The sequence below is a fragment of the Epinephelus fuscoguttatus genome, linkage group LG9 (genome assembly GCF_011397635.1).
Source record: "Epinephelus fuscoguttatus linkage group LG9, E.fuscoguttatus.final_Chr_v1".
NCBI lineage: Eukaryota > Metazoa > Chordata > Actinopteri > Perciformes > Serranidae > Epinephelus > Epinephelus fuscoguttatus.
The window spans coordinates 6805061-6828538 of NC_064760.1; the positions used below are offsets into that span (position 1 = coordinate 6805061).

Here is a 23478-nt window from a genome sequence, read left to right on the forward strand (position 1 = left end):
GCTGCTGTTCTGTTCATCAATCCAATATTTCACTTATGTATTACCTTTGGTATTTTGATGCTGATCAGGTCCAAAGGGGCATAAAAGAAAAACAAAACAAAACCTTTTACATAACTAGACCAAAACATAGAGGATTTCTCAGCCTTTGCAGAGGCATGCAAGAGACATGATGTGATTTAGAGATGTTTCAGGCAGCTACAGTGGAGTTTGATATTTTATCTAAAAGGTCAGGTTTTGCTCTCGGTCCTTTAGAAACAAAGAAGCCCTCACTTCTTTTTTGGGCTGCCAAAAAAACATCAAAGAAGAGAAGATACAAAGGGCAGTTTCTTTTTTACTTGAGAGGTAAAATAAATTCTTATCAGCAGGAATAAATGAACCTAGGCTAAGAGAAGTCTGAGGTAGTTTTACAAAATCATTCCACTCTGAGAATGAATGTATTCAGGCCGATACAACCAGATAATGATGTTTGATTAAAGCAGTGTTAGATATTTTTTGTAGGGGAATGAAAATGTCCTGAAATCAGACAACCAGGCTGATAAAGTGGACCGGGAAGGGCTACAGTTTCTCATTTTACAGGACAGAAAACAAATCCTGAACTGTGTGTGTGAAGAGACTGACGGGGCGCGGGGGAGAGAGGGGATGAGGTTTCCTGCCAAAGAGCCTGGAGTGAAAACGCTCTGATTGTGGGAACTGTCTGCACAATGAGCTCGACAGAAACCAACACCGACCCAACAGGTAGTGCAACTGCTCATAAAACACACGGCTGCTTTTTAACAGCCTGTTTTGACAGAGTGTTTACACTGGCATGTGCCTCACACACACATACACACACATTCATACAGTAGAGACACATTAACTCTGATTACACATTTTCTTTGTACTTCTTTGTACTAAATTATAACTTAATTTTAACAGTAAACACGTTCACCTCTTCTCACTCTGAGTGTTTTTTATGTGCTTATGAGGACATTTGAGTCCTCGTATGTATAGAAATACAGAACACACACACACACACTGTCTGTTTCCTGTGCCTGGGGGTGTTTTCCCCTATTCAGTTGGAAAACAAGCATATTTGTTTATGGTATGTTCACACCAGGGGCGCTGCCAGCATTTGACGACAGTGGGGGATTAGCGTGGACCTCTGTAAGGCCTCAATCACACAGAAAGTGTTTAAGCAGCTGGAGACGGCTTTTTGTAACTGTTTTAATGAGAATGAAGCTTTTTGCCTGCGATTTTTGTGTTGTGATGCGCCTCGTGTTTCTGTAGACACCTGGCGTTTTTGCCAAAGCGCTGGTGATAGTGGTTGCTGGCTAGCAATGAAAAAGCACGCACATGCACAAACAAAATCATGCAGGTGCTGCGCCAAAAATGTCTGAAACTGAAAAAATGAAAAAAGCTTGTGGTTGCTGGATACCCAGAGCTATAGAGCGCCGAAGTCACGCCCCTTCCGGTAGAGCTCATGGGACCTTAGATTGGAAAAAATATGAATGGCAGTGAATGGGGAGAGCAATATTATCTTTTGTTCTCGTTTGAGTTGCGACATGAAATCCAAATATGTTGTTAATGAATTTAAAACATACATTTTAAGCTCAAGAAAGTCATACTTTGTGGTAAAACTGTTGAGATATAAGCTTTTTAATTAGAAAGACTCAAGAGTACACAGGAGGAGGTTGCGTATGTGACGTCATAGCTTTCGCCCGCTTCCTGCAGCTTGGCCACCCTGCTGAAATTCCACTGTTTTATGATTAATCGATTTATGATTGAAGATGTCTGTGTGTTTTGTGCCAGGCTGCAGTCACTCCAAGCTGCAGGAAGCGAGTGAAAGCTATGACGTCACATACGCGACCGCCTCCTGTGTAGTTTTTCTAATTACGTTTTTTTCAAAAGCTTATATCTCAGCAGTTTTACCATAAAGTATGACTTTCTTGACCTTAAAATTTATGTTTTAAATTCATTAACGACATATTTGGATTTCATGTCACAACTCAAACGGGACCAAAAGATAGTATAAAGATAGCCCCTAGTATAGGGGCGTGGCTTTGGCACTCTATATGGCCGATGATAGACAGCAGGTTGTCATACTGCCCCTGAGTCATCCTAAAATATGCCTGGAAACGTCCAACATAAATGATGATGATGTATACTTATGGATTAAACGACCCAGCAGTACATAAAACATTTAAAATGAGCTCCACCTTTACCAGCGGCAATATTAAGCTCTTGTGCTCTTATGCTCTTGTACATGATTACACAAAATGCGCTGCTTGAATAAGACAGAGGATTGTAGGAACGAGATGAAACATTTTTGATTATTTTGCCTTTTTTTTTAATATACAGCCTATGCATCAAAGCAACTAACTAAACTAAAAGTGTAATGAACCCAATCAGGTTGATTACTGATCTTACTGTCAGAGGTCATGAAGCCCTGATGCTGCAACAAAATGTTCTTGCTCTTCTGCACTGATCATATACGACAGAGAACATGTGCTTCAGCTCTGTCTCTGTCGTCCAGTCATTCCGGTGAAAGGATGATCCGAGTGTGTGATGGCGTGCCATAAGAGCCGATGAGAGTGTGTGCAGCATTTTAAATGGAGTCTGGTTTTGTCTGTTGCTAAGAGGACTCAGCAGAGCTGTGAGGAATCTGCCATTAAGAAGCTGCCAGGCTCCGTTTGCGTCACTTTGTGCAACCTGACTTTTTGTTCCACTTAATGCTGGATGTCTCAGATTTTTGATGACTGAGTGCCAATGTAGGGAGCCAGGATATGATTGAGCCACACACAGGACAAGTCAACAGATCACACAAAGTATCTTTTCCTTCTCACTTCCACAAGGAACTGCAGAGTTGTCCACCCAAATTACTAACTGTAGCTAACAGCACTAGCATTTATCACAGAATGTATTTTCTATGAAAGGGTGTTACTACATTCAACCAAAACCAAACAGCCAAATAGTGTATTGAGTGTAAGGTATTGAGGTGAAAGTACTGAAATGGATCGTGGATGAGTAAAACATAATGTGTGCATTATATTTCAGTTCAGTGAACGCACAAAATAATTCTCAGGACCTACACTGCACGGGCAAGACGTTCAGAAAATATGTACTAAACGGTTATTTGACATTTTTGATGACACTATACTATACTATACATACTATACTATGACATTTTTTTTTATTAATTTTGAACGACATACTATGACATTTTTTTTTATCAGATTTTGGTGACATACTATATTATGACATTTTTTTATCACTTTTGAGCGACATACTATACTATGACATTTTTTATCAATTTTGAATGACATACTATACTATGACATTTTTTTTAATCACTTTTGAGCGACATACTATACTATGACATTTTTTTTTATCAGATTCTGGTGACATACTATATTATGTCATTTTTTTTTTATCACTTTTGAGCGACATACTATACTATGACATTTTTTATTACTTTTGAACGACATACTGTACTATGACATTTTTTATCACTTTTGAGCGACATACTATACTATGACATTTTTTATTACTTTTGAACGACATACTGTACTATGACATTTTTTATCACTTTTGAGCGACATACTGTACTATGACATTTTTTTATCAATTTTGAACGACATACTATGCTACGACATGTTTTATCACTTTTGAGCGACATACTATACTATGACATTTTTTTGATCACTTCTGAGCGACATGATATGATATATCATGATATTCTTATTACCCCCTTTTTTTAAAATCCTTTACTAGACAGTAATAGGACTTTTTCTTTTTTCTTTTACTTTTTTTGACATACTATATTATAACATTTTTAATGAACCTTGCTGTGGCATACTGTAAGGACATTTCTTTTTAATCATTTTTTAATGGCATACTAAACCAATGCTTTTTTTTCATTACATTTTTGTGATATGCTACGTTAAGACATTATCTTATGTATTATCTTTCCATTTTCTAAGTTCTTCATGCAATGAAGTGTTTGCATGTGTGCACATATTGAGAATAAGAAGTGATCTAATATTTCCACAGTTATTGTTCTTTTACTTTTGTACTATCACTGGCCCATTAAGGAAAATTCTTTTAATGGTTCTTTATAGATTCCTGAGCACAAATAAAATACCAACTACTAGTTTCTTGGGCACAACACCAGGAGGCTTTAATTGAATTCAACAGGATGTCAAGCTCGATACATTTGCATGTTGAACCCATCAAGCATGCAATGTTTACACGTGCTATTAATAACTACACTTTTAAAACACTATCATGTGGCAGGAAATTTAGAATGTGAAGAACAATGAGGGAGTGTCTTTACAATATGTTTTTTTATTTTAACACAACCAGAGAAGATCCATCTCACGCCAAAATTAGCCAGTCAGCATTAAGAAACATTCAACGTAAAATTCACACTGTAGTCGAAGAATATGAAAATCTGTTGTATTGAGCAACAACGTCAAGAACCCTCAGACAAATTATGACATGCAGGTGGTCCTCTGAAATACTTCCAAAATAGAATTTGACCATCCTGGGACTTATGAAACTCTTTCAAACACCTTTATACAAACTCTAACATGCTGCTTTCCTTCCCTCCTGAAAAGTCTACATCTTTACATCCTGAATAAACCAAAGTAACACCATATGGATGTACCTCATCTCATGCAGCATAAGTGGTGATTAATTAAGTAAACACTGAGTTTGCAGAGTGGAGTCCAGTCCAGCACACGTATTGGTCCAACTGGTTCTGATTCAAAACCACAGCAGCACAGACAGAGTGCTGCCGCTGCCAGTTTCTCACAGCTCAGGGAATATTTACCAAAGAGGTTTTGTTTGGAGAGAGTTCCTGTAACTCCACCCTGACACGGTTGTTTGCAGAGTAACAGCATGCCATCTAAAAAATAGAGACAGATAGACTCTCAAAAACTATTTATAAGGAAGCTTAATGAGATGGATCATAACTGGGCTCACGTTATGATCTGCAGTAATTTTAGGAGAGCGGGTTTGAGTTTATTTTCTTCACATAGCGGACTGTTCCTAAAGATTTAACTGATAAATATTATATTATTTATTTTATTCAGGTGGAAAGCAGGAATGTATCAACACAGGAATAATCTTACACTCCTAGGCTAAGTGCCTGTATAATTATCTGACAGAGCAGGGCGATGGCATGAGAATGTCTTGTTTTAACCACTTCCTGTGTTTAGCAGAAGGTGTGGGCTGACTGTACACACACATCCTGTGTGAGGCTGGTGGCACAGAACATTTGACAGCAGTGAACCTAACCACTGACTGCAAAGACATAGATAAGCTTTAAATAATTATAAATCAATATTTACTGTTTGCAACAGAGCCTTCTCAGAGATTATCTATACTGAAATTCAGTGGTTCCCAACTGGTTCAGCCACAGGGTCCAGATTTCTTAGTAGACTTATGATTGGCCAGTCTGCATCAGGGGCCGGGACTTAGCGAAGAGTCAATTATCAAAGAATTGCTCAATAAGTAATGCGTAAATTCATAAATAATTCTTTAAGCATTACAAAATAACAGAAAAGTCTGTCCACCAAAATGCAAAACGACGGCCCCGCAATATAATACAATGTTTATGAAACCCCTGCTGTCAGAAAGGTGTTCAGTTTTCTGGTGAATTTTGAGACTGTATTTCATGATACTGTCAGGAATGACAACATTCATTCTTGTGTGACTTTTTCTCTGACACAGGAGTGAAACATTTGGTTGGGAAAAAACAAAAGCAGCATCAACAAAAAAATGCTGATCAGACTTGCCCTTAAAGATACACTGTGGAGTTTTTGACCACTAGTGATGCCACAGAGCAATGTTTTGATAAGTGGGTCCCCTTTTTGTGTCAGTGGGTTTGCTCAGCAGACACAAACACAAACACAATGTGTTTTGGTGACAAACACCGACTGTAAACAAAACTGTTAACCTATTGTATAAGGCTTTAGTTCAACCTGGTTACTGAAGGTTAGACTCAACCAAATTTTAACCTCTGAGAAATGTTTGTTTGGCTAAAACTAGGGCTGCTCCCTGATAGTTGAGCAAACATTAGTCGACCAGATTTCATTGGTTGCTTAGTCGCAGAAAAACAAACACAAAAATGCGAAGCCTCTATTAGGAGCTGCGCCTTGTCAGAATAAATCAAAACCAATATGACTGGACCATGTGGGACTTTAATTTGAAAGGACAGACACGGGAAGTGTCCACGCTCAGCAGTCAGACAGGAGTCATGTTAATTTCCAGGGCTGGTACCTGCGGTTATTCCACAGGCTAGTTAATAACATGTAGGGCAGGAAATCCAAAGTGTGGGATCATTTTGAGAAGGTGAAGGACGAACCCAAGGTGATATGTAAACTCATCTTCATTGGTCGACTACAAACATGACGTATCATCTGAAACATGGAAGTAGCTACATGCCCATTAGCCCACAGTGTCATTAACAGGCGGCTCGCTCAGTGTGTGACGTGCACTTGTAGATAAAATATAGGCCTATATTAATGAAGGTTCATTAGTATGGTTTTGTATTTCTCTGTAATGTAGCACAGTGTTAACAATGTTACTGATACTATTCTTTCTCACACCTTCAACTCAAACCACCAAAATATATCATTTCATCATTACATTCATATCAGAAACATGCAGGAGACTAGCCGACTAATGGCTCTAAATGATGACTATTGGTCGACTATGAAATGTCAGGGGGCAGCCCCAGCTAAACTCAGTCTCTTTTTTTAAAGCACTTGTCCCCATCTCCTCCTCATTACCTTGTGCTCCCAGGTCACGATCACAGCAGGCTAATCCCAGATTAGCTTCCCAGCGGGACACAGGTTCAATCTCCTTTGATGTCTCGCCGTGCCGAGTCGGGCCAAGCCACAAACCTGCACTGATCTAAAGTCCACGCTGGCTGCCACCGCCTGCAGCGCTCCAAATCAAATTACAGCACAAGGCCTCCACCTCTGAACACATCAACTGTGACTACTTTTTACATAATGCTCACTGACACAAGTGTAAGTGGGATTACAGTGAATTTTCCAAACCGAAACCCCAGCACCCTTTGTGACCGAAACTGTAGCCAGATTGTGGTATTTTCAATAAGTCGTGACCTCTAAAGGGGAAAGGGGAGCTTCTGAAGGCTTTGGTGAAGTTTTCTCACACTCAGACTGCACACAGTGGTCTGGAGTGACTCTGTATAAAATATCAAATACACATGGCAGACACACATCTGTCCCAAATCAAACACTTCAGAGAGAGGCAGAGGAAGTGTTGGAACTGACAAAGAAAGCACAATGTCACTGCAGTTCAGAAAATTACTCCTTAAAGGCGAAAATACCTACAAAATAAAAATCAGTGAATTGCCACTGTGTGTGCAAAGATTCTTAGACACATGTTTGTGATATAAACGCAGAGTCCAGCTCAGCTGCTGAGGAAAAACCCGTGGATCTCAGTATCAAACTGAGGCTCAGACAAAAGCTGCAGATCTTAGACAGACATGTTTTAATTCCCAACATTATTCATCTCCTATGCTCTGATTTTTTCAAAAGCTCTGACATATAAACCGTCAATCTTTCATTGCCTAACATCCACTCCAAAAATTTTTGTTCAAGCTTTTATACACATGGTAACGATATCAACAGACGACCCAACAGAACTGAAAAGAAACAGATGCTGCTGAGTTGTTCTCACTCACGTTTCCTCTCCAGACGTCTCAAGTTTGGAATTTTAACATATTAAACTGACTGCAGATTTACTAATATTCGTTTGCTTAAGTTTATTTTCATGCCACCACTTAAATCCTGTTAGTAGATTCTGCTGTGTTTACTCATTTTTATCGACTTTTGCCTTTTCCTTTTTGGCATTTTTTGGTGTCTTAGTGCATCACTGCTCACCGACAGATAATCTGAATACAGTTACTGTCTTTGAAAATAGATTACTGGAAGAGATTACTTTCTTTGTTTTTGTTTTATTTACATTAACAAAGTGTCCTAACTGAATGCAACAGCTACAGCAGAGCTATTGCCGCCCTTAACGTTAATGTTTGGAAACAGTTTAGAGAACAAAAAATACTTTGACAGGGTTTCGGTTGAAAAAACTACGTATGGGCACAAGTGACAAAAATTTGCGTACTTTGCGTGGTTGACTTTTGGTTTCACATGGGACACAAACACATCGGACTACTGGTTTAAAGTCCATGTTTGTTTGACCTGCTCGCCCTACACAAACTTTCTTGCTCTTTACACTTAAATCGTGCATCCACCATAACAAAAAATCCACATCGCTTTGCACTGGTGTTGTTTTCATTTTGCCTGCACATAATTTTTACACATTTCATTCCCACCCAAGCACCAATCTCTAGGGGTGAAAAACAAAGCCAGTGTGGAAGTGCCAAAAACTGCAGTTCCTTGAATGTCCACTTGTCCAAGAACGAGTCAATTTATTATTATTGTTGTGACAAAGGTGAGTCAGTGATGTAGATGTGAGTGAACAGGGTGAAGTGTAAGATCTTGTAAAGTGAAAGCGAATGAAAACCAAACAAAGGCCAAAGTGTGCCGACGCTGGAGGAGGTGAGTGGAAAGAGGTGAGTCCAACTGGAGAGCTTTTATTCCCCAGGAGCACTCAGCCCAACTGCTCCGAGCCACTGCGCTCCTGTGATGCCTTCAAGAACAGAGAAAAAAAAAAAAGCAGTCAAAGCTCCGCAGTAGACGAGGAATAGCCGATTTACGAATTTGAAGTGAAGTATTATCTACACAACCTGTCCTCATTTAAAAACAAAAACCTAAATAAGGTGGCAGCTGGCTGGAGGTAGATCACCGGGGAGGTGAAAGTTTCTGGTAAATGACCATCACTAATAACAACCTGCCTGCCGATGGCTATATCGTCTGTTATTTCCAGTAAATATCACAATATAAAACATGTGTTTTCTGTTTGTCGCCCATTTTTTAAGTGGTCACATCTCCAGTTAAGCGCAGAGCTGCTGGGTAGCCTACGTGATTTGTTTACATGACGTAACAGAAGTGCTTATTTAATGCATTCAGTGTTAACAGAGGGCACCGCTCGCTTCCTATTAGGACATGGTGTAAATTTCACATGAGGCACATATTTACATTTTTGGTACTGGACCAGGTTGGATCCATTTTGCCTTCAGAGCTGCCTTAATTCTTGGTGCTGGAATCATTCCTCAGAGATTTTGGTCCATGTTGACGTACAGTGAACTCATTGTCATGTTCAAGAAACCAGTTTGAGATGATGTGAGCTTTGTGACATGGTGCGTTATCCTGCTGGAAGTAGCCATCAGAAGATGGGTACACTGTGGTCATAAAGGGATGGACACGCTCAGCAACAATACTCAGGTAGGCTGTGGTGTTTAAACCATGCTCAGTTGGTACTAAGAAAATCTCCCCCACACCATTACACCAGCAGCAGCAGCCTGAAGCGTTGATACAAGGCAGGATGGATCCATGCTTCCATCTGAATGTGGTTTTTCCAATCTTCTATTGTCCAGTTTTGGTGAGAAAACCCGTGTGAATTGTAGCCTCAGTTTCCTGTTGTTAGCTGACAGGAGTGGCACCTGGTGTGGTCTTCTGCTGCTGTAGCCCATCTGCTTCAAGGTTGGACAAGGTGTTGTTGCTTCAGAGATGCTCTTCTGCACACCTTGGTTGGAACCAGTGCTTATTGACTTCCTGTTGCCTTTCTATCATCTTGAACCAGTCTGGCCATTCTCCTCTGACCTCTGGCATCAACAAGGCATTTTGGCTCACTGGATATTTTCTCTTTTTGGGACCTTCCTCTGTAAACCCTAGAGATGGCTGTGATGGTTTCTGAAATACTCCACCAACTATTGGCACCAACAACAATGCCACATTCAAAGTCACTTAAATCACCTTTCTTCATCATTCTGATACTCAGTTTGAACTTCAAATAGCTGTTTGCGTCAACAAGCAGTTGAACAGGTGTACCTAATAAAGTGGCCAGTGAGTGTATACGCACCAGACAAATGAGCTCATCAAGACAATTTTAGCACATTACCTTGTTTATATTTTAGGGCATGTATTCAGTAATCTATAGAGGAACATGTTTTGACAGTAACCCTCCAAACACTGATGGCTGGTGGAGCAAAAGAAGAAGCTTAATGTCTACAACCATCATTACTGTCTTAATCATTTATAAAAATCAAGATCTAAGTTTTGCTGGTTTAGCCTGACATTGAATTATCTTCACAAACTACAAAAGGACTGACTTGGTTGTGATGTTGATGGAAGTTCAGAAGAACAGGACGTCTCTCCGGCTCCACTCTGGTTCTCGTGGAGGGATGTAGTCCTTGGAAAGCTGTTTTGGTGTTGCGAGCATTTCAACACGAGCACTCGCTGTGGCTCTCCTCGCCGCCTTTGAAACCTGATTTTAGAGGAACAGACCTTTTGTCAAAGTTTTAGCACTGACAGCTGTTCCACAGAGAATTTAGGAAACTATCACCCCAGAAAGCATGTCTTAAAAAGATGTTAATCATGTTCAAGTTCAACCAAAGGATCTTTGGTCATTACACATTTTTCTGTTCATCGTTAAATGTTTCATCTGTCAAAATAAGAGCCAGAGTGCAAAACCACAGATCATAAGGACATATAGCCAATAAAAGTCTGGCATGGTGTGTAAGCGGACGATGCGTCAAACTCACATTTGGCTGATGACAGTGATTGGAAAATTCCACAACTAATTGAAAGAACTCCTCATCATGTGAGAACAGCTCTACAGTTTATGACAGAGAGCTGGTTTAAACAGCTGGAAAATATTTTAATTGACTGTTTGATGTCAAACAGAGAGAACTGTTCTCACTGTGTCGAAGTGTTTCAGCCAAGACTATTTTGAAAGAGTTCAAGAACGACTTGATCTTGAGTTCTACACTGTTCAGGAGCTTTTAAAACAAACGGTACCAATAAACACTGAGATGATTTATCAGTAGGTGTTCTTACAGTCCAGATTGATTCCACCGGGTGTCCGAGCTCCAGGCAGATGTTGCTCTGCTTCAGTCTGGGCAGTGACAGCTGGACCAGTCGCTGAGAGATTCGAACCGTCTCGGAAGCAAAGGAGACCACGGATTCAACGCTCTGTGGCGCACAGACAGACGGAGGGAATTCAGACTTCATACGACTTTGTGGTTAAGATCTATTGAGATGACTTGGTCCTAAACCATCAGTTGAAGAAAAACTGGCTGAGGGAGGTTTAGATTTGTTATTATCAGCTGCCCAGCTCAGTTTTTAGACAACTACTACAACAAAAATCCTATTTCAAATCCTCGTCATTCCTGACATACGCTACGTGATTCATTCTCTACTACAGTATATATATATATTTTTTTATCATAATATCAATATGTACTGCAATATAAACTGCTTTTTCTGTAATTCTAATTTGAGGAGAACTGAGAGGAGAATGTGTTTCCAGATAATCCTATGAATTTAATAACTGAAAATAAAGATACTTCATTACATTCATGCAAATATCCTGTGAATCCAGTGACTGCAACTGAACAGCCCTCACTGATTGTTGAAAACTGGAGGAGAGAAGCTTTTAACAGTAACACAAACTGACAGGGTCAAAAATCTTCTCTGTTGGAGTCCATTTAAAATCTATTTAATCAGTACAACAACGCTGATGCAACCTGTCAGATGACTTTCTCTATTAACACACTGCCTGTAGGGTTTACTCAGTCTGTAAGTGCTGTAGGATCTCACCTCTCTGTTGCTCTGGAAATCTGGATGGTTCAGTTTGGGGTTGGAGAGGTGCAGCAGTCGCGGTGTGATCACAGCAGCTTTCACGCTGGGATCAACGTGCCAAACGGGACAGTTATTCTCACACTGAGGTGTGTGAGGAGGCATGTGGGACCTGCAGAGAGACATCGGAAAAGTCAAGTTTCCTAACTGAGCTGTATTTAAGAATCAGAGTCACTTTTATTGATAATATGTGTACACATGCAAGGAATTTAACCGTAGTTTCTGTATTTCCCTCAACATACTTACACATACTGTAAATAAACAGCTGGGAACAAGTCCAACAAAGCACGGTGGATAAAAGTACAAGACAGACAGGACCATTATGTTCACAAGTATGTGAAAGAATATGGGTTTATATAAATGGGTGGGCAAATAAGGTGGACACCCAAGATTAGTGTCACCAATTCAGTATCTGACCAAATGTCTCCCCTTCTGTTCCCGAGATATGACGCTGAATAATTATCAGAAAAGAGTTCATGCAGAACATTATGATGTCAAAGTGAAGCTGACCTTTGACCTTTTAGATATGAAATGTCATCACTTCATCATTTTATCCTGTTAGACATTTCTGTGAACTTTTGTCATAATTAGCCATGAATTCTTGAGTTGTGGCTCAAAACATGTTTTGTGAGGCCACGGTGACCTTTGACCTTTGATCTACAATTCAGTCAAAGTGGATGTTTGTGCCATATTTTAAGAAATTCTCTCAAGGTGTTCTTGAGATATCGTTTTCACAAGCATAAGATGGATGCAAGGTCACAGTGACCCTGACCTTTAACCTACAACCATCAAAGTCTAATCAGCTCATTACTGAGTCCAAGTAGATGTTTGTTCCCATTGGAGAAATTCCCGCAATGTGCTCCTGAGGTATCGCGTTCACGAGAATGAGTCGGACGACGTCACAGTAACCTTTATCTTTGACCACCAGATTCTAATCAGTTCATTGTTGAGTCCAGTTGGACGCTTGAGCCGAATTTGAAGAAATTCCCTCAAGGCCTTTTTACGATATTGTGTTCACAAGAATGAGACGGATGCAAGGTCACAATAACATTGAACTCAGACCACAAAAGTCGAATCAGTTCATAGTTGAGTCCAAGTGGATGTTTGAGCCAAATTTGGAGAAATTCTCTCAAAGTGTTCCTGAGATATCGTTTTCACGAGAATAAGATGGATGCAAGGTCACAGTGACCCTGACCTTTAACCTACAACCACCAAAATCTAATCTGTTCAGTGTTGAGTCCAAGTAGGTGTTTGTTCCCATTGGAGAAATTCCTGCAATCTGCTTGAGGTATTGCGTTCACGAGAATCAGAGTCAGATGACGTCACAGTAACCTTCATCTTTGACCACCAGATTCTAATCACTTCATTGTTGAGTCCAGGTGGATGTTTGTGCCAAATTTGAAGAAATTCCCTCACGGCCTTCTTAAGATATTGCGTTAACAAGAATGAGATTGATGCAAAGTCACAGTGACCATGAATTTGGACCACCAAAATCTAATCAGTTCAATATGAACCCAAATGGGCATTTGTGCCAAATTTTGACAAATTTCCTCAAGGTGTTATTGAAAAATTGCATTCACAAGAATGAGTCAGACGAAGTTGGGGTAACTGTGAGCTATGACCACCAAGTTCTAATCAGTTCATAGTTGAGTCTTTGGGGATGTTTGTGCCAAATTTGAAGAAATTCCCCTTAAGGTGCTCTTGAAATATCATGTTCACGAGAATGAAACTGATGCAAGCTCACAGTGACCTATGGTCCCAAAATTCTGATCAGGTCATCTTTTACTAAAAGTGGATGTTTCTGCCAAATTTGAAGAAATTCTCTTAAAGGCATTCTTGAGATATGAAATTCACGAGAATAGGACAGAGGGACGGACGGATAACCTGAAAACATAATGTCTCCAGCCACAGCTATCAATGGAACAGAGGCATAAAAATAAAAAGTTTACGTACAATTAAAGTGTCTGTAGGTTGTACACTACACAGTCAGTGTACAGACATAAATACTGAATGTACATGGACTGGATGAGTTTGTACAGTATACGCATGTGTACATGTTTATATACTGTATACAGCCTGCAGGATTCATACTGACAGTCTTCAAACAGTTTTCTGACATGAATGAATGTTTTCTTCTTAAAGTAGTAGTTTTCTCATCATATTATGTTTTTTGTTTCTTTTCTCTTTGCTGAAAACCAACTACCATCCCTCTGCCGTACAGCTGCAGGCACTGTCTCTAGAAAATGTGTTATTGTACAGCGCATTTTAAACATATTTGTGGTAAATATTCTAAACATAAAGGCCCATTTACATATGCTGGAGCTTTCAACTGTATCCCACAGAGGACCAGAATAAGACAGTCGCTGAATACAACAGCTGAGAGAATAGCTACAGTAAGTGCACCTTACATTTAGAGTACCACAGATGGGGCGTCCTCGTGGCACAGTGGCTACATAAGATGCATACCATGAAACTGCAAGAATCTTGTTTTTGACCGCTCTCACTCTCCCACTATCCGATCAAAGCAAAATGAAAAAAAAAAAATATATATATATATATATACCTTGTTGAATCTGTGACACCAAGAATTAAGACAGTTCTGAAGGCAAAACGGGTCCAACCCTGTACTAGTAAGGTGTACCTAATAAAGTGGCCGGTGGCAAAGATTTAACTAACTCAGTTTCTCAAATATTGGTTGAAACTCAGTTGGCACTTTTATTCCCTGACAGCACATAACGTGTCATTTTATAAAGTGTTTAATTTGTACCTGCCATGTGCTGCCTTGTATTCTGTCTGGTTTATTTATTAATTCATTTGTTTTTGTGTTGTTTTTTTTTTTGGAGCAACAGGATGAGAGGATTAAGTTCCGACAGCTGGTGATGATTATTTACTGTGCAGGGCATTAAAAAAAATCAATCAATGCAATGTCTGTTATTTAAATTACAAAAACAAATATTCATTTTGTGTTTGTAAACCCTGTGTAAATGGTGTATTTTTGCCCAACAACATGTTCTGCTGCTGCGTTCAGGTTTTATAAAAAGACTTCCGCGGCTGTCTGCGAGCGTCCCAGGGGTCCTGAACTTTGGACAATAAGCTCTATTGTCTGTGCTCCTCGCTCTCCCACAGTCTGACACTGAAATAACAGATGTCCAAATGCTGGCTTCCTCACACAGTGTGGAGACGTTAGTGTTGGAGCGGAGCCTCTGCTTGGACTTCTCATATTTAACTTTATGATAGGTTTTATTCTGCTGCGATCAAACTCTAGACTTTGGTTTGTATGAGGGCCCCCCTGAGAGAGAAGGAAAGCTTTGGAGTTTAAAAACACAAATCTGCCAAAAAAAAGAGAAAAACAGTGACATGGAGGTCTACTGGAGCTGGATGTGGAAATAATCTGTAAAACAGAAACCTCAAAGACTCTGTCATAGTGCTGGTGTACGTACTGAACATATTTCCTAACATTAACATTAAACGAATTAATGTGATGAATTTTTTTCCAAATTGTTGCTGTCAGCGGAGACAAGATAATCAATACAATAAAAACTCATTGATGTACTGACCAACACTGTCCTCTGCTTAGTTCAGTTACATTTAAAGGTGCTATAAGCGACAATCAGAGTCTGGGACGGGATTACCTGCACACAGCTCTCACCTCTGACAGCAGAAGGAAACATCGAGGTGGTGGAGCCAAAATGGCGGCAGCAAGCAGGCTAGCCATGCTACCAATGCAGGGCTAACAGTGCTAACAATAGCAACTGTGCTAGAGGAGATAACAGTGTTAATGCTGCATTCCAGGCAAGTTTCTGAGCCCGTAAGTCACCACTTTAAGTCACGTCACATCTCTTGAATTCATAGTGTTCCAGGCAAGTCACGCCAAACTGTCAAAGCAACATGGCAGACCATGCAGGGTTTATGTTTGTTCACGATCACTTCTATCACCAAAGGTGCTGGTTTGCTTGCTCATTTGAGTGAAATGGAGGAGGAGAAACGGCGCATAAGGTCACAGATGCTATGATACTTTTTATTTTACGTTATCTGTGTGTTTGGAAACGTATTTTGTATTGATTTATTCTTGCACTGGAAGCTAGCTGTTAGAGCGGTTGCCAATAATGCGTTAACATTAGGGTTATTTTTTGTCTGTTTCTCACCCAGTATCACCTGCAACAACACCGCATCCATGGGGCTGCCATTGTTGTTTAGAGGAGTAACGTTATTGGTTTAGAGGGCTGTGTGATGTCAGAGAGCGTAACTGGGAGTACATCAATCTGGTATGAGTTCATGGGTGGTAACAGGTTTGACTGCCGTTCCAGTGCACTTTCATGGATAGAAGGTTGTAAAAACACGAGTTACAGGTTGCCTGGAACGCGCCATAACTTGGTGGGGAACCGCGGGGTGGGTATTACACTTACAGCCACCGTGGGTCAGGACAGATTATCAGCGTTAGCATGCACTAACATGCATGTGTGGCCAGCCTGCCTTCCAAAACAAGAAACAGAAAAGCTCGGATTACAGCACACACAGAGGTAGCGCAACTTCTTTCTCTCCTCAGGACGACATTACTCCACTTACAAAAGCAAAAATTTAGAGAAAAGTGCGAAAAATACGGGCTTTGTTTTGTGTAACAGAATGTACAGTTTATTTTTAGACTGATCAACTAATCATTTCAACACCAGTTACAACATCTTGTGAGAAAAGTGAGTAAAACAACAAAGACCAACAAGCTAATGTTCCTATGTCAAAAAAAATCAAAACTATCAAAAGAAAAGAAACCTAATCATTACTAATGCTTACTGTAAGAAAAATACAAAATTTGTTTAAAATTTCTTTTTATACATCTAGCTTACAACAGCATTCAGTCTATTTGAGTATGAGGCACATCCTGTTTATACTTTGCAACACTGTACAGCAGTGATACTAAATTTACAGCCCACTGGCAAGATTCTGCTGACGGGTGTGCCAGGAGGCCCACTAACCATTTTCTAGTTCACACTGAAAATAAAGTGATTCACACTGATAATTGTTTTGTTTCTGATAATTATCAGGGTAAAGCATGCTGAGTATCTGCTGTACAGTATACCCACTACAGTGAAGTTAAAGGAACAGTGTGCCATCTAGTGGTGAGCATTGCAGAATGCAACCCGCTAAAACTTCTCCCGGTTAGAATTCATTTTTTAATTTCATGTCATTTATTTGACGCACTTACTAAAGTGTGCTCACCTTTTTTTTCCTCTGATTACTTAAGATGCAGACGTTCAGGTTTTTACTGGGGACCGAATTATCTGCAAAGGTGTCTTCCTCTCCAAACAAACAGAGCTAGTGATTTAAACCACGAAAAAAAAAACTAAATAAAACAGTTTCACACAAAAACAAATCTGTGTTTTCTGAAGCTCTCATCCCGGACAGGCCAACCCAAAAACGGGAATGGCCCTATCTAGAGCCAGTGTCTGGTTTGTCCTTTCTGGGCTTCTGTAGAAACATGCTGATTTATGGATGAGGTCCAGCTCGTCGGCTCCTTCTAAGGTAACTAAAATATCATAAGTCTTATTTTTAGGTGATTATACACAAAAGAAAATGAACTTAATATCATAAATATTAAATAAATATCAATTAAAGTATTAATATTAATTTAATATTAATTAAAAATATTAAATCCCCCTAAATCCTGCACACTGGACCTTAATATATAATAATAACGGTTGTACATACAGTAACTTGGATGGCTTTAAAAACTTTCACTTTCACCAAATATAAGTTACCTAAACATTGCAAAGTCTTTTGACCTGCAAATCACCAAAACAAAAACACCAACATAACTTCACAGTAGCACAACAGATATGGTTGTATTGTGTCTGAGAACTGAAGGTTCTAATTTTAGGTCAGACGTTAGCTTGTTAGTTAAACAAACAGCTGTTTCAGTGATGATTTCCAAGAAAAAAATCAACACTTACTGAGCTCAGAGCTCAAACACTGGGCTCCTAAATAACCTCAAACATCACAGCACTAGTTTAACCTGGGTTTGTTTGGTTCAGCTGCACTTGTCTTCACTTTACCGCCTGTGTCTGATGTTTAATGAGGCTTTTACCCTGCTTCCTGGGAGCTCCTGGTTCTGGGTGTTGACAAACGGACAATCTGCTCATACTGGGAAGCCTTAGAGGAAGGACGTTGGGTCTTTCTGGAGAAGCTCGCCTCCTCCTCCTCCTCTTTCCTGCAGGAAAACGGAGGCTATTACCACATCCATTTTATGTTATGTTGTGTGTCTGAGACAAAAGAGCGCCTTGAGCCAGAGGGAGGGGGGAGGAGGAGGGGAGATACAGAACAATGGATGAGTGTCAGCGCACGGCTGATGACGGAGGTACAACTGGAAAATGATCTGCACCCACAAAAACATTTAAATTTGTTAAACACTGAGTTGAGACAGTGGGATGACACATGACCAAGGTCGAATGCTCCCGGCTGACAGTTTAATTCTCAGCTCATTGTTCTTCTCTTAAAGCAAATACGTGGACGAAAACAGATCATGTTTAAGGATTTAAGGAATGTGTCATCTTGGCAAAGTCATTCCTGAGTGAACTGTTAAGGATAAGGCTGGTGATTTTTGTCATTATCAAACATATCCCATGAAAACTATGAATTTATCCGACTAAAAAGTATTGTCTGGTTTATTTTGACTCAATCGGACTGAAAATAGTCCCTAACAAATGCAAAAGTTACTCATTTGAGCTATGTTTGCTTAAAACTACAGCGTGCAGCAGATGGGGAAATCACTAAGCCTTTAAGTAAGTATTTGAGATGCTGCTTTGAAGACACTGCTGTCAGAGAGATTCCTTTCTGTTTTCCTCATTTTCTGCTTTCTCTATTTTGTAATCATTGCGAACTGAGCACTGTCGCCTCACAGCAAGAGGGTTCCTGGTTTGAACCCAGGGTGGGGGAGCCCTTCTGTGTGGAGTTTGCATGTTCTCCCTGTGTCAGTGTGGGTTTCCTCCAGGTGCTCCAGCTTCCTCCCACAGTCCAAAGACATGCAGGTTAATTGGTGACTCTAAATTGTCCGTAGGTGTGAATGTGAGTGTGAATGGTTGTCTGTCTCTATGTGTCAGCCCTGTGATAGTCTGGTGACCTGTTCAGGGTGAACCCTGCCTCTCGTCCAATGTCAGCTGGGGTAGGCTCCAGCACCCCCGCGACCCCTAACAGGATAAGTTACGGAAAATGAATGAATGAATAAAACTACAAGTCGATTGACAAAATTCATTTGTAAATACCTTAGTAACTGATTTTTCTACCTGTTAATTTCCAAGCAAAAATGCCAAACATTCATTGATTCCAGCTAATCAATTGTGAGGATTTTTTTGCTTTTCTTTATTTTGTAATCGTTGCAAACTGAGTACCTTAACGTTTTACACCGTTGGTCAAACAGAACAAACCATATGAAGACATCAGCCAGGGCGTTGAGAAACTGCCAAGGGCATTTTTCACTATTATAACAAAAACAATTATTAATCGAGGAAATAATCTGCGGATTAATCCATAATGAAAAATATCAGTAGTTACAGTCTTGTATTTAATGAAAGTCACAGCTGCCGTGCCCTACATATGGCCACACTATGACACTGAGGTATTACAGCAGTAATATTGTATAATAATTTGTGGAGCTGGACCAGACAGTCTGCCAGATAATCAGATTAGAAATAACAAAATGGACTAGACTACATGGCTGCAGTGATGTGATTAGATGCGGAACAGCAGTGTAATTATCAGAAGTAACATAATTATTACAATCTATATCTTATATTCAACTAATCAATACAAAACAAGCCAATACAAACAAACTGTCTGTATTCAGCAGCCTGAATCAACAGCTGCTGAATCTCTACTGTAAATCTCTGATGAACTCAACCAGCAGGTGATTGCAGTCATCTTCAATTACAGTAAATTACTGTCATTTGTTCTCGGAGCTGCACTTCCTGTGTGGGCCTCTTATTGAATTACACTGCATGTTACTGTGCTTTTAATGTGACAGCTGACGGGGGGGAAACAACAAACAATGTCAAAATAAAAGCCTCAGGAGCTGCCATCACAGCTCCTCGTGCGCTAATTGATCCTGACAGCTCTCAGGGGTGTTCACCTCTGATCGTGATGCAACTGGCATCAGTCCTGAACATCACTTTGCAGTTTGCATTTCCTGAATCAACTCCGTGCCAAAGAGCATCGGAGAGACTTCAAAGTCGATACTCCCCATCAGCTTTGCAAACATTTTCTGAAATATGTCGATGCAGCTCTACATAAAAGGCCTGTGTACGGTCCTCTGGAGCATGAACACAAACAGCCACCCCTGCCTCTCATGCCTTTTTGATAAGAGTCATCAATAATGTTCAGGGTGCAGACAGGCTACAGTTACCTCCGGTGGTCCTCCCTTGCTGAGAAGTCTCTTTTGTGCCTGGCTAGGTATTGGATTCTTGCGCTTGGAACGGCTCCGAGCGCTGAGGCGGAGACGGGCCATATTGGCTCCTGGTTGCCCCAGCTCAGCTTCCCACTGATCAATAAAAAGATGAAAAGTTTCCAATAAGGAGTTGAGATGATGACAATGTTGGCGCAGAAGAAGAACAAATATTTTCCAAGCAGGCGACTACGAAATGAAAGAATGATACTTTCAATCACATGTGACCGTTCTGTTCATTTCCCCATTGTTTCGGCTTTTTAACCGCACGTTTGAAGCGTGCCAGACATCTGTCTTTAATTATGTAGCTTAAAGAAACTGCACTCAAGGAAGGAAACACTGACCACATAGGCTCCTGGGTTCTGGGAGTCAATTTCACACTAGATCAATGAACAAACATGCAATTTCATATGATGTAACAGCTGGAACAAAACCCCTGCAATGATGAAGAGCTTTACAGACCGTAAAAACCGAGACTATAATGAACAGAGGTCACTGTGAAGCTTCTTGTGGTATCACAAAAGTTGTGTTTGTTTTCACATATGTAAGAAAGAATCCCATTTTAATCAAGAGGAAAAATTTCGTATGACTCAGCCACTCACCAAGGAGTTGTGGCCCAAACTGTTTTTGAGGTTTTGTGCTGCGCCAGCTCCAAGATCCTGCCAAGAAAACATAACATTCCCAAAAAACACAAATCAGCTTTAAATACGAGTGTAATTCAGAGACTTTGGGCCCAGGGCGACCGTGCAATCACTCAGTGGGTTTCCCGTCTGTGTTGAGGGTTTTCGTCTCTCTGGCAGAGCTTTGACATCCAAAGACTGGTCTTACTCTTCAGTTAAAAAACGTTGGCTTTAAACTCCAAACCTCACTGTGGCCACTAATCAACTCAGAGACACAACAGTCAAAGTTTATCTGTGAGTCGTACAGTTTCATGAGAGGATTTTCATTTTGCACAACTGACTGAAAGAGAAAAGTTTACAGTTGTGGTTTAAGCTTGTAGTCTTTTTTTATTTTATTCCACTGTGACCAATGTAGTACACTTCACTTTAACTGCACTTTATTAGCAGACATAAAAATACTTAAGTGCCTATTGATGTACTGTATTTTCAACAATTATAACCTCTCCTGTAGAAACATAACTACAGCTGTGTTAAATTATTGTGTCATTAATCAGGTACATACCAACATCAAGTAAGGGACACTTCACAGGAGGAGTTAAACTTACTTGTTGACAACTACATCAAAAACTATTTCAACTGTTTGTTACTTTTAACCAACCATTTTAAGTTTTTTCATTACTTTTCGCTATTTCAACTGTTTTTCATTATGTTTAGCTAACTATTTCAACTGCTTCTTCAATCCTCTTAGCTAACTACAGGGTTCCCACAAATTTACACAGACAAAATTTAAAAACTTGACTTTGACTTTTCAAGGACCCATAATCATTTTTTTTTCTTGCCCCACTTGGCGGGGGTTTATCCGTTACTCTTAGCTAACTATTTTAACTGTTAATTTGTTTCTCTTAGCTAACCATATTAAATGTTTCCTTGTTTCATTAGCTAACTATTTCAACTGTTCGTTACTTTTATCTAACTATTCCAAAGGTTTCTTCTAACTGTTTTGTTTGTTTCTTCGTTACTTTTAGCTATTTCAACAGTTTCTGTATTACATTTAGCTGACTATTTCAGCTGTTTCTTCATTACTTCTAGCGAATTATTTTAGCTCTTTCTTCATTACTTTTAGCTAACAGTTTCAACTGTATGCTCTAAACGTTTAGCTAACTGTTTAAACTGTTTCTTCGCTACTTTTAGCTATTTCAACTATATATCATTACTTCTAGCTAACCATCTATTTCAGTTGTTTATTCATTACCCTTTGCTAACTATTATTGCTGTATCTTTATTACTTTTAGCTGACTGTTACTTTTGGATATTTCAACTGTTTATTTGTTACTTTTAGCTAACCATTTTAACAGTGTCTTTGTTACCTTTAGCTAACTATTATAACTGTTTAGTCGTCACTTTAAGCTAATTATTTTAACTGTTTTTCTTCCATTTAGCTAACTATTTCAACTGTTTATTACCCTTAGCTAACTATTTCAACCGTTTATTCATTACTTTTAGCTACCTATTTTGACTGGTTCTTCATTACTTTTAGCTAACTATTTCAACTGTTTATTTGTTACTTTTAGCTAACTATTTCAACTGTTTCTTTGTTACTTTTAGCTATTTAAATACATGCTACTTTTAGCTAACTATATGTTATTCATTACCCTTAGCTAAATATTTTAACTGGTTCTTCGATACTTTAAACAATTTTAACTTTTCTTTGTCACTTTTAGCTAACTATATCAGCTGTTTATTCATTACCCATAGCTAACTATTTCAACTGTTTCTTTGTTACATTTAGCTAACTAGTTCAACTATATATCTTTTACTTTAAGCTAACTATTTATTTTAACTTTATATTCCGTACAGTTAGCTATAAGTAGTGAATTAACAGTTGAAATGGTGAGTTAAAAGTGTATGTTATATATATATAATACAGTAAATACACAAAATATATTTGAATAAGTGAATAAATAAATGTGAAACACTAATAAATATTCAACAGTTAACATTTCTTAAAAGTAGCTATTATTATCTAATAACACAACTTTGCAAGATTGGTAATTTGTTGTACGTTAAACATTAGTCAAAGACATTCATAAAAATATTTTACTTCACCTGTTTGAGGGACCAAATCTGGACTGAATCCCTGCAAGAATCAAAGAGAAAATAAATCAGACTAAAAATATGAGACTAAAATATTTATAGACTGTGTTGCACATAAACAATCAATAAATTTACCTTGTTTTCCAGACACCATGTCTCACAGCAGCAGCAGCAGGTTGGATGTGTGGGCTTGCTGCCTGCTGATGGTGTCACACTAATCTCCTGCTGTTGCTAAGGAGCCAGGAGTCCTTAGCAACCCGCTTCACACCTGAGGACTCCTTGAAACTGGAGTCTGCACACTCAACCTATCCATCTTACTGTCTCAAGACTTCCACAGCAGGATGTTAAACAGAAAGTGATACATCGAGGTCAGCGGCGACGGGCAGCTGCTGCAGTATTTCTGGAGAGCCGCTGTGTGTTTAGATCAGATTCCAAATTTAAAAGTACTTTGATAGCTCGACAACAGAGTAAATGTCAGCAGCCATGTTAGGACATGGCTTTTTCCTCACGTGAGGACAGTCTGCATCCCCAGATAAGCTGGTGTTATTTGTTTTACACCTAGCCT

General features: G+C 39.4%; 1 protein-coding gene across 3 annotated transcripts; it reads right to left on the reverse strand.

Annotated features, from left to right (window-relative positions):
• Positions 1 to 4278: 4278 nt before the first annotated feature.
• On the reverse strand, positions 4279 to 23182 carry LOC125894196 (testicular haploid expressed gene protein-like). Of its 3 annotated transcripts, none has more exons than XM_049585449.1 (9): positions 23049 to 23180; positions 22926 to 22956; positions 20802 to 20858; positions 20161 to 20295; positions 17851 to 17973; positions 11733 to 11883; positions 10971 to 11105; positions 10244 to 10398; positions 4279 to 4885 (listed from the first exon to the last, which is right to left on the reverse strand). In XM_049585449.1, exons 1-8 carry the CDS (start codon positions 23065 to 23067, stop codon positions 10267 to 10269), a joined length of 783 nt encoding a protein of 260 aa, XP_049441406.1. In that variant the 5' UTR covers positions 23068 to 23180; the 3' UTR covers positions 4279 to 4885; positions 10244 to 10266. The 3 variants fall into 3 exon arrangements, with proteins under 3 accessions (XP_049441406.1, XP_049441405.1, XP_049441407.1); XM_049585448.1 differs by lacking the exon at positions 4279 to 4885 and adding an exon at positions 7468 to 8661; XM_049585450.1 differs by lacking the exons at positions 4279 to 4885; positions 17851 to 17973 and having other exon boundaries at positions 8726 to 10398; positions 23049 to 23182.
• Between the last annotated feature and the right edge of the window lie 296 nt (positions 23183 to 23478).

Bases quoted from the DNA above. Each gene is read 5' to 3' on its own strand.
- LOC125894196 (XM_049585449.1), bottom strand. The intron at 20,859-22,925 runs GTGAAGTAAAAT...TTTTCTTGGCAG, and splicing joins AGATTTGGTCCCTCAAACAG to GATCTTGGAGCTGGCGCAGC. The intron at 11,884-17,850 runs GTAAAAGCCTCA...GTCTCTCTGCAG, and splicing joins AGGAGCTCCCAGGAAGCAGG to GTCCCACATGCCTCCTCACA.